Below are 12,240 nucleotides of genomic sequence, written 5' to 3' on the forward strand. Positions count from 1 at the left end.
GACTTGTTTGTTTGGTTTCTTAAAGGTTGGTTGACCCAAATAACATATTTTCTCACTTACCCCTACTGGTATCTACCCATGCAGAAAGCTTTGATTTTATTTGTCCACCTGCATAACCAGATACCAATAGGGTTTTTCCTTTGTTTAGTGATTTGGGTGAACTGAAACTTTAATGCAAGTTTGCACAAAAACAAAAATAACCTGAAGCATAGGAAGAAAACTCTGAATGGCTTACTGCCACATATATATATCATCATGCATGATGTATGTATATTGTAAGGATAAAATACAATTAAAATACAATCAACATTTGTGTGACATTATTTATCAGAAGCCTTTATTTTACCCAATTTATTTGTAAATATGCTGGGACTCTCCAATCTCCCAGGCTCCCTGATCTACAAAATTATTATCAGTGCAGGTTGTCATGTTGGATTCCAATAACACTGATAACTACTGCGAGCATGTTTTATGGCTTTTATTGCACCTTACTTGAACTGCATTCAGATAATCATCATAATCATCACTGCTCTTCAGCTTGGTAACTCTAAGCGTGACTGCCGAACTCTTAGATTACACCACATCTCTCTTTCCTAGAAATAATGTGAACTTCTAACTTGAAACCATATTTATGTCTAGCTTTACATAAATTCAATCATTTTCTTTCACGTTATAGAACATCCTTCCTACAAATATAAGCATTACTTTTACAAGTTACATTTGCTTTCTCTTTTTTTCCATAGGTAATGTAATAAATTGCTATTTTTATTATTTCTATTCATCTTCAAATAGCAGACTATTTTGTTGAAAGGCAATATTCAAATAAATCAACTATTCAAATAAACAACTAACACCACACTTATGCAAAGTATTATTTGAATTTCTTGACAGCTCAGAACTACAGGGTGTTACACTTCCAGATCTTTCTCTCTCTCTCTCTCTCTCTCTCCCCCCCCCCTCTCTCTCTCTCTCTCTCTCTCTCTCTCTCTCACTCACTCACTCACTCACTCACTCACTCACTCACTCACACACACACACACAACAGCATGTAAACATGACAAGTTGGATCACATGGATGAAGTTCCCTTTGATGGAAGGGTGGATGGATTTATCTGTCATCATTTTACCATGCAAACCAGAGGATGTGACATGTTTTTCTCTCTGGAGTGGTAACCCAACTCCAGTTTAAAGTTCAGTTGGTCACCAATGCATTGTAATGTCAGTGCTGGCCATGCTCATGCTATGTCTTTGTGGTCCACTTTATAAAACCAAAAGTCGATTTATTGTGCTTAAAAGTTAATGAGGGGCAAAATAAATGTGCATTTAAAAGCATTCAGTGTTGACAACAATGCTTATCTGGCTTTGTTGGTATTCTTAAAAAATGTATCACATGTAAGTTGTAATCATTCTCTATATAAATGTTTGCCCTGGTGTGATTTTGTGTGATTTTGTCAATGAAAGCACAAGTGATATCCACCATCTCTTTAGTGAAAGATCAGTCAATTAAAATAGAGGAACTGCAATTGTCTAACTACAGAGTGAAAAGCTTCATTGTTTAAAGCTCCCTGTCTGTCTAGAAACATAATAGGTTCATCATAGTTAATGCAGACTGCAACTTTCTGGAGTGAGTGTGTGAGGGGCCACAATTGGTAAGCATATTTTTTGAACACAATCCCATACAAAAGAAATCCAAAGTGCTTAACAGTTTGATAAAACAGTAAAAAAAAAAAAGTTTTAACACAGAAAAAAAACATGAAAAAAATGTTTGACCACAGCTGAACTCCTGCTCTCACCGTGGCAAAACAAAATTGTTAAAATACAGAGTGTATCATTATCAGTTGTATTTTAATTATCAATTTTACTCACTGTTGTTTTACTATAGATTTCTTCAACCAGTTTTCATACCTGTTTTTTAAATACTGAAAACAAACATTGATGAAATTGTATTGTTTGGCCTGGCCAACAAAACAGATCTGTCATCACTTTCCCTAACATAAAGTGTGCAAACTATTCCATGGCCTTCGGGGGAGCTCACTTTTTAGGGGGGGGGGCTTTTGTGGACTGACTGTGACTCTTGTTGCAAAGAAACATTCATAGCTGCAAGCATGTAGGCCTTAAAGTTACCTATCACATAGAGATGAGCACAATTATTTCTCGGTACACTTAAGAGAACAAATGCGAGGTTCACGTATCAACAAACTAGCCTATAACAGCACACACATGCATGACCACTGTAAATACCAACAAAAATAGGCCAGGCTGCCTACAAGGGATCCAGTCCTCATCAACACCCATCTCATACAATAGGCTACAGTGCTAACAGTGAATAATACAGTTAATTGGGAATAGCCCTTACCTTAAAACAGAAGCGACCACAGAGGCCTGTTTTTTTCCTGATCTTTGAGTTAAAGTTAGTGAAGTTTATGATATTGTGCTGCCACGCTTTGATGGTGATGACAAGAATAACATGCATGCCGGTATCTATATTAGAGTTAATTAGTGATGAATCACCCTCATGCATGAATCATACATCAATAGCCTAATTTTATGCATGATCCATGATAATCAAGATACAGAAAAATAGAAATGCATGGCAAAAACAGCATATTGTCAATATTTTAGAGACCCCCCAAAATTTCACAAATTGTGTGTTTAGGGGAGCTCATGTCTTAATAAGGGGAGCCAAGCTCCCCCTGGCTCCCCTGTAATTCGCAAACTGTTTACATAGAATATAGTAAGAAGTTAAAGGTCCACTGTGTTGGATTTAGTGGCATCTAGCGGTGAAATTGCAGTTTGCAACTATTTGAATACCGCTCGCCTCACCCTCACCTTCTAAGCTTGTAGGAGTACTTGCTTGTAGGAGAACTACGGTGGCCGTGAGACTCGAGAAAAATGCGAAAGGCCTAATCTAGAGCCAGTGTTTGGTTTGACCGTTCTAGGCTACTGTAGAAACATGGCGCTGCAACATGGCGGCCTCCGTGGAAGGGGACCCGCTCCCTCTGTAGATATAAAGGGCTTATTTTAAGGTAATAAAAAAACAGCAATTCTTATGTTCAGGTGATTATACACTAATGAAAACATACTTAGTATTTTATTCCATTTATGCCAATAGCTCCTCCTAAATGATACACACTGGACCTTTAATATATAGTTTGCGCAGCAACAATATTTGAGGTATTTACTGACATCATGCATGCAAAAATTATATAGAGGAAGGAAGGTGGGCGGACTGTTTGTGAACAACCTGAGTTCTGTTCTCTGCTTAATGACCACAGGGGGAAGTTATCTAGCCAGACGACATCTTTCTCTATTCACCTGTTGATGCTTTTTTGTCTCTGAAGCCAGACAGAGTCAAGAGGAGCAGCTATGAGTTTAACAGCAGCAGCTAGTGGATTTGTTGTCTTCCTCCTCTCTGTGCCAGGTACTGTAAATCTACATTTACATTGTCGGTCATTTAGCACACTTATTTGAAGCACCTTTTAAGAAAATCTAATAATTTTTTTGACCTGAGATTTGACTTTCAATATTAACCCTGCACCCAATATTTATTCTGTTTCTCTATAACTAGACATCTTGAGTGTCCATGTTTAAATCCCAGTTTTCTGGATTGTCATATAATTTGCACACAGTGGTTTTATTATGGCAATAACTGAAGTCTTTCTATAGTCCTTTACCTGCACATTGTAAATCGAAGTTTTGTACAGTTTAAGACAGTATGGGTAGTGGGGGTGAAAGAGCATCGACTCTGAGATGCACTGCATTTTTTTTTTGGTATGATTCTTGATAAATGAACATAAATTCAAATTAATACATGAATGAATGCTTTAAGTTGTTCCAGAATTAATCAGTCTTGACAAATGAATGCGACTCTAAATACACTAGCCCTGAAATGTGTGACAGCCATCCAGTTGCGTGACATTAAACCATTGCAAAAGATGAGGGCACTATGAGATGATGTAAAAGAGCACCAGTCAAACCTAAAAAAAACCCAAAAACGTGTGGAAAATGTGATGGAAATATGACATCTATGTTTGTGTCATGTATTCATGTGAGGAAGGTTACAGTCTCCTCATCAGTCCACACAGACCTGATGTTTTCGTCTGCTGCGATTTTTTGTCTCACCAGTTGAGCAGGAGCTTCAGTGGATGTTTAAGTCACATGCTTCTTGTACGTCACGATTTATTTGCGATGTCTGTTTTCACTGCACTTTAGCTTGTTTCCACGCGTAAAACTTGATACCACCGTCAAGTTATTTTTCGAATTTTCAGCGTTTCCATTTAAAATGCTAATTAAAAACAGATGGATGGAAACAGACTTAAACTCCTTGATCACCATCTCCCATAATTTGACAGCGTGAACCCTAACATATGTTACAGGAAGAACGCTGAAAATCCAAACTCATTGGATGGTAGGAGATTCATCTAAATGAAGCAAAGTAACAAAAAACATGATTCTTTCCTATCAAGAAAGGAAATTAACACACACGGTGGGTCAATAATGGAACTTTAATGGAAGAAACTTTTTCTCTTTTTGTGACCTGCCTGATGTCATTTTTTTCTACCTTGTAAGTCACTAAAACATAAAATAGTCTTCTCGTACCGAATTTTATGAGCTGCTCAGGGACTGAAATGTCCAAATTATGGGAAATGGAGGTCCAGTGATATACAGTGTGACAGCAGAGAGTACTCAGACTTTTTAGGCCTTTTTTAAAAAGTAGGACAACTGTAAAGATAAAAAACGACAATACAACAATCATGTGTAATCACGAGGAGTTGGAAGAAAAACAATGTTTGTCTGATATTTCTGTGCTCTGCAGTGTCAAAAGTAATTTGACTTTTTATAATCTGCATATGAACTATGCACATACCTCACTGTTCTGTATTTCTCTGCAGTTTCCTCTTACACTCAATAACAGCCTGACCACAAAGTAAACACAGAGGAACCAAACCAAACAAACACAAACTAACAATCAGTTGTATGTCTCTTATACTGTATGTTCAGTAAAAGCAAATTAAGATTCAGAAGTTTGTTGTCAGCCACTTTGTGTTTATGGACTTTTACAGGCCTTTGTTAACTGGGGCTTCAAGCAAAATAACATCATACAAGTCATACAACTTTATTTTAGTTGCCCTTTTCAATAGGACTTGCTTGAAAAAGGAAGTAAACATGCAAATACACAAAAACAAACATGATGCAGAACAAGCCTGCCCTACTTGCCCAAGAACACGTAAATAAACAAAACAATTTTTCTCATATGTTAAATAGACAGCACCTGAGGAGCCAGAGTGTTTTATCATTTAACTTTAACCGTAGAAAAGGTTTCAGTCGTAGTCATCTGGACACTGTTTTCAGAATCAAGACGTTTGGCTACCATCCGGAAGTCATTCTCAATTGAGACAATTGAGAATGACTTCCGGATGGGAGCCAAACGTCTTGATTCTGAAAACAGTGTCCAGATGACTACGACTGAAACCTTTTCTACGATAGAACACTCCTGGACGAATGAGGGACTACACCGTCTCATTTAACTTTAACTAACTAAAAAAACACATTTAATCATTACACCTGTTTTAGACATTTGTTGACCTCCAACACAAGAGCTGGACAAAAGTTCAGATAGGTGCTGGAAAGGTGTCAATGTTTTGAACCTGTATTACACAACTGTATATGTCTGTATAAGTGGTTCTGACTAAACATTATTATATTACCTTTTTCTTATACATTCACTCGCCCAAAATGTGTTATAAACAATGTCCACATATTGAACCTATATCGGACTTCCACAATTATCCAAAAAGGTGTCGTAGCCTGACATGCAGATACTAAACCTGAGCTTCACATCTCACACATACACAAGTTGGTCTGAACTAATGGACATGATAAAGACATGATGTTTACATCTCTCCATTGAAGCATGTTGGCAGGAGCTGCTGTACTGCTCCACCCCTGAGCAAAGTGTTTGGAAATGTCTGGAATGAGACAAAAGCTTAAGTCGTTTTGGGAAATGTTCAGTTCTCTAGCGGGTTTACAAAATGAAGCACTTCCACAAAATATTCAATGCTGTCTTCTGTTGTTGTGTATCTGATTGTAGTTTCTGATTTGCTCTGTGTTACAGTGATACAGAGTCAGAATGGCTGGGGAGTGACTTACACCTCTACTCAGATCTGTGCCTTAAAAGGATCAACTGTGGAAATAAGATGCAGCTACAGATACCCATCCAGAATAAACAGCCTTGATACTACAGTTGAGAAAACATTCTGGTTTACTAAAATGAATGGAAAAGAACATGTGGATCTGAGAACAGTGTCAGAGTACGCAGGTCGTGTGCAGTATCACTGTAATGAGAAGAGCTGCACTCTGAGAATCACAGACCTGAGAGAGAGCGACTCAGCTGAGTACAAGTTCAGGTTCATAACAAACCAACCAGGTGGGAGTTTTAGCGGTTCACCTGGAGTCACTTTGTCTGTCACAGGTAACATGAAGGTCCATCAATTTTGTTTCAAATGTTGACGTTGGAAACACCACTGCTAGTGTGTGTGTGTGTGTGTGTGTATTAGCTTATGTGTATGTTGACAGTTCAGTTTAAAAATTACATTTCATTCTGGACCAAATCGTGGACTGACCAACATTGCCACCCCTATAAAAGTTATGATAATGAATTAGTAATGTAGAAGAAGTTTATATAAAATTGATTGTGATTATATAATCTACTTTGATAACAATGTTACTAGAGTCCCACTGTATTTACTGTTAGTTGTTTTGATGTGCGTGTTTCTAGTAACCAGTGACTTTGCATACTTCCTCACATATCCAGCTGTCCAGATGCAGGTGACCAGAATAACAGTCCATCAGTCTTATACTGAGGCAGATCTGAAGTGTCACTGCAGCTGCAGTCCAGCTGGCCGTCTTTCTTATGTCTGGTTCAAGAACGGAGTGAAAGGTCCTGGGGGAACTTCTTATATGGGCCAGTTTTATCCTGGAGACAATATCTCCTGTGCTTTGGAAGGACATGAGAAATTCCGCTCCCCTTCACTGTGTGAGTTCACTTCACTGTGTCATAAACAAAATGTCAAACATTTACCCAAGGTAACAATTTGGATGCCCAACAGGGAATCAACATCTACAACCTTCTTTATTTAATATTCGATTCTTACATTTTGTCATTTATTTGTTGTTATTCAACCTTAATGCAAACTGTTGACCATTTAAATATGAACTTTCACTGTGATACCTTGCTCTCATCTTTTAAACATTTTAAACCTTTTTTACCTCCAGATGCTCCGAGCGTTCCCTCTGTGTCATTCAGTCCTTCTGGTGAGATAGTGGAGGGAAGATCAGTGACTCTGACCTGCAGCAGTGAGGCTAACATAGTAGCTAATTATACCTGGTACAAGAAAAATCTTAATTCAACACATGAACTGCTCAGTAAAGAACCACAGCTTGTCTTCAGGTCCATGAAGTCCTCTGACTCAGGAGAGTATTACTGTGCAGCTGAGAACAAGTTGGGGGGGAGGACATCTAAATGCATCGTTATTAATGTGAAATGTGAGTGAAGCAGCTTATTTTATTTCAATATGTCAAGCAGTCTGTTGCGGCAGTTCTGAGCCGCTGTAGTAGATGTTTAAGAGGCAGTTTTAGCATCCAGATGTGCCCTTCTGCCCACTTGTTTCACACAAGTTGTGGTTTAATAATTACAATAGATGTGGCACTAATGCTACACATCCTCCTTTTATAGATAATTTATGTTAACATATTGTCCTCCAGATGCTCCAAAGTTTCCCTCTGCGTCAGTGAGTCCCTCTGGTCAGATAGTGGAGGGCAGTTCAGTGACTCTGACCTGCAGCAGTGATGCTAACCCAGCAGCTAATTATACCTGGTACAAGGAGAACCAAACACTGCCTTATGGACCAGGCAGCATATATAATTTCACCTCCATTAGCGCTGAGGACAGAGGGATCTACACCTGCATGTGTGAGAATCAATATGGACAGATCAACTCTACGTCTCTATTTTTAGATGTCCACTGTAAGTAGTCAAATGTACATCTAATAGCTTAAGTCAATGAGGTTTCTTTTTGTGAGCATAATCTATGTGGCCACCCAATTCAAAATGTCCTGGACACTCTTCTAATCTTTGACTGTTAGAATCTACGTCACAAGAAAAGATCGAGTCTTTGGTAGCTTATACTTTGACATGTTTAGATGTTCTCTGTCTGTGTACTTTATATGCATACAGTAGGTGTATATGTACAGTATATGCATGTATGCTTATCTGTATATATAGTATATGCAGAGAGCTTAGATTTTTATTTATTTATTGTTGAAGGAGTCATCATACTTGTGTCTGAACAATAATAGATAGTTAAAACATACGTATTACACATTTATTACAGCTTTAGAAAGCTATAGTATAATGTTAAATATCTCTTTATATATTTCATTATGATGCAAGTCATTGGAAATATTACAGCTGAGGTTAAACTCAGAAGGTTAAGGCAAATTGATCCTGTCACAATCTCTAGACAATTACTGTGAACTTGATGCTCAGCCATGTTTTATCTGTATAGAGAGACGAAGCATCAGTGGTACTGTAGCAATAACGGGTGTGTTTTTCCCCATTAAAAATAAATTAAAGTAATGCAAAAGCAACATCTCTTATGGTTCATCTGCTACTGACATTTCTACAAAACAATGTAATAAGCAAATATATGTATTTATCATGATATGGAAGTCCTTCCTTATCAGCTGTGCAACTATTAATGAAATGTTTCTTTCTACATATTTTCCACCAGATGCTCCAAAGCTTCCCTCTGTGTCAGTGAGTCCCTCTGGTCAGATAGTGGAGGGCAGTTCAGTGACTCTGACCTGTAGCAGTGATGCTAACCCAGCAGCTAATTACACCTGGTACAAGGAGAACCAATCACTGCCTTATGGACCAGGCAGCATATATAATTTCACCTCCATTAGCGCTGAGGACAGAGGGATCTACACCTGCATGTGTGAGAATCAATATGGACAGATCAACTCTACGTCTCTATTTTTAGATGTCCACTGTAAGTAGTCAAATGTACATCTAATAGCTTAAGTCAATGAGGTTTCTTTTTGTGAGCATAATCTATGTGGCCACCCAATTCAAAATGTCCTGGACACTCTTCTAATCTGTGACTGTTAGAATCTACGTCACAAGAAAAAATCGAGTCTTTGGTAGCTTATACTTTGACATGTTTAGATGTTCTCTGTCTGTAGCTTTAAGGAGATTTTAGGAGTTGTTTTTAGACAAAGTGTAACTGACTTTAGAAATAGACATACAGCTAAAAACAATCCTTCCATATCATCTGTGCAAATATTAATGAAATGTTTCTTTCTACATATTTTCCTCCAGATGCTCCAAAGCTTCCCTCTGTGTCAGCGAGTCCCTCTGGTCAGATAGTGGAGGGCAGTTCAGTGACTCTGACCTGTAGCAGTGATGCTAACCCAGCAGCTAATTATACCTGGTACAAGGAGAACGAAGACTCACCAAAAGCATCAGGACAGATCTTCAATATCACTGACTTCAGACCTGAACACAGTGGGAATTATTACTGTGAAGCCCAGAACAGCAGAGGACGTCGTAGCTCCACCTTATATCTGGCTGTTATGGCAGGTAAGTTTTTCCATTGCATCTGATGCTTGTAGTCTTCAATCCCAAAGGCTTTATACAACTTTTTTTTTTTTTTTTTTTACATATGTGGTGGTAGTCCCCAAGACGTGTAAGCAGATTTTGATGTGTAAAATTGGTGGAGTTCCCCTTTAAGTTAGCTATAGTCTGGAATAAGTAAAAATTCCTTTTAGTTGTAGGAATATTAAGTATTAAGTTCTCTCTTTTGATTTGATGGACTTTTTGTCAATCTATGGGGCCAGTGGGCCCAAGCATGCTTTGCCTCCTGATTAACTATCTGTGTTTTCATTTGACTCCCATTTCCCAGGAGAATGGAAATTAATTACTTCTGGAACTGTCACTGTTATTTTAATTGTCATCATAGGCCTACTCATCTCTGCCTTGCAATGGATTAGGTGAGCGGTTAATCATTGTTTATTGAAACATTGAAAAATCTGCTATTTCAAGCAGTGAATTCTACAATTAATTTATTTGTCCATTTGTTTTTCATTCGTTCTCCCAACCAGGAAAAAGCAACCATCTGAGCCTATAAAGAGACCAGACAATATTGCACAGGTGAGTAAGATCTGTTTAAGTTAAAAAGATGGTTCCACATTTCACACAGCACTGGAAAAGTGAACTTGCGGTAGTACCCCAAGGGCAGATAGTATATCTACAACTAGACAGGACAAAGTATCAGTACTTGTTTTTTATAGGTTACCAGATTCTGATTAAAAAGTTTGAATAAAAGTTTGGTTTTTAGACTTGCTTTACCCTGTTAGAGTGACTGGAGGGATAAAACATCACTGAGCTTCTAAGAAAGATCATTTCTACCAAAGTTTAACATTTTAAGTTACAGTTGCTGTGACTTCTGTTTGTCAGAGGGTCAACTACACAAATATACAAGTATTCTTATTTGTCTAATGTCTATAGAAACAACCAGCAGAGCAGGGGGCTGGCCTTCACTATGCCAGCATCCACTTCTCTAAGAAAGAAGCAGATCCTCTCTACTCCAATATCAGACCAGCTCAGCCCCAAAGACACAAGAGGGAAGAGGAGGCGGACAGGGTGGTGTACGCTACTGTCACATTAAACAGTAGCAGTACTGCCCCAACATGAGCAGCTCTTCACACAGGAACATCATCCTCATTATTAGACTTTGAGAAGATGTTTAAGTGTTCTGGCCTTTTCTCCAAAGTTTCTGTTTAAAAATTAGAATTGATCAGGGCTTCATCGAGTGGATTCAGCTGCTGTATTCTGCTCCACAGAATATAGTTTGTGTCAATGGTCATCTGTATCTTAACCTTTTGAGAACCTTGAGAGAACAACATGCCCGGAGTGCTCTCTGTCACTACTTCTTCCTTGTGTTGAGCTGAGAACAATTGTCACAGTGATACAAGATGATGTATATATCAAATGAATAGTTATAAACCATTAAACTCATTAAATGTCCCCATATGCATTTGTGTATCTATCTAAACCTTTACATTTTTCCATGGCTGATGGATTGCCTGGCCACATTTGTTAAGTTTCAAGATATGAAGTGAATGTTAGAAAAACAAATGCCTAGCCTTTAAACCCACGTATACAGTAGTGTCACACCTGAGATTAAAGCTGTGTTCTTGTTCAAGTGGCCGACAGATGACATAAAACACCTGGACACCATCATATCTCATTTTTAGATAAGTTATACAAATTCAATTACAATAAATTATTTGACATATGCGAATCGTAATAGATGTGCTTTGCTTCCTTTTATACCCTGCAGAGTAGAATCATGTGTTGAATGTGTGGCCTAGGCTGCTCTTTCTTTTCCAAACTTTGCCCATCTTGCCACCAGAAACATGTTCAGAAAGTGGTTAGCCTGTCAGTCAAGAGTAGTGAATTTGGTTTACAGATAAAACCCATGATTTTAAGTTTATAGTTTGTAAAACATCACAACTTTATTTTGATGTGGGTGTTTACCGGCATTCGGCTCATCATATATATTAATAATCTTAAGAGGATGCAAATCTAGTCGTTTAACAGCCTGATTTCAGCCTTCTGCTTACTGACCACAGAGGAAAGACGCCTTTGAAGACAATGTCCTTCTTCATTGTAAGTAGAAATGCTTATTGGTGTGTTTGATGCTGTATACCTCCTGTGTACATTACTCTATCTGCTGACATGTTTCATCGTCCCTGAAGCCACACAGAGAGATGAGAGGAGCAGCTATGAGTTTAACTGCAGCAGCGAGTGTATTTGTTGTCTTCCTTCTCTCTGTGTCAAGTACTGTATATCTACAGTTACATTCGTGGCATTAAAATAATCTGAGAAAAATATGGGACTTGAAGGTCAGCTGAAGGTCACATGTGGAAACAAGTCGATCAGAGTTGTGTGAAAGGCAAACTTTCCAGAAACACTACAAACATTGGTTTTGTGTCAAATTGTGGAAGCTCCCCAGATGTTAGGTTTTTTTTGTCTATTGAAATGGACATTAGAGAGATTGGATAATGTCTTTTGCATGAAGCAGCTGTGTGCTGAGCACTTTTACATGCTGTAAACTGAGAATATTGTGGGTTTTATTCATGACTGTTCCCTCCTCACCTTGTGAAAACCTTTTGC

General features: G+C 38.1%; 1 protein-coding gene across 1 annotated transcript; it reads left to right on the forward strand.

Moving 5' to 3' along the window:
• Positions 1-3,321: 3,321 nt before the first annotated feature.
• On the forward strand, positions 3,322-11,088 carry LOC122874129 (B-cell receptor CD22-like). Its single transcript, XM_044191751.1, has 10 exons — positions 3,322-3,421; positions 6,116-6,472; positions 6,815-7,036; positions 7,276-7,545; positions 7,765-8,025; positions 8,792-9,052; positions 9,382-9,642; positions 9,965-10,052; positions 10,164-10,212; positions 10,570-11,088. Exons 1-10 carry the CDS (start codon positions 3,367-3,369, stop codon positions 10,753-10,755), a joined length of 2,010 nt encoding a protein of 669 aa, XP_044047686.1. The 5' UTR covers positions 3,322-3,366; the 3' UTR covers positions 10,756-11,088.
• Positions 11,089-12,240: the final 1,152 nt, after the last annotated feature.

Source organism: Siniperca chuatsi, linkage group LG3 (assembly GCF_020085105.1).
Source record: "Siniperca chuatsi isolate FFG_IHB_CAS linkage group LG3, ASM2008510v1, whole genome shotgun sequence".
NCBI classification, from domain to species: Eukaryota; Metazoa; Chordata; class Actinopteri; order Centrarchiformes; family Sinipercidae; genus Siniperca; species Siniperca chuatsi.

Coding starts and splice junctions, on each gene's coding strand:
- LOC122874129 (XM_044191751.1), top strand. CDS start 3,367: ATGAGTTTAACAGCAGCAGCTAGTGGATTTGTTGTCTTCCTCCTCTCT. Junction 7,037..7,275: donor ATTCCGCTCCCCTTCACTGT/GTGAGTTCACTT, acceptor TTTTACCTCCAG/ATGCTCCGAGCGTTCCCTCT. Junction 10,213..10,569: donor GACCAGACAATATTGCACAG/GTGAGTAAGATC, acceptor TAATGTCTATAG/AAACAACCAGCAGAGCAGGG.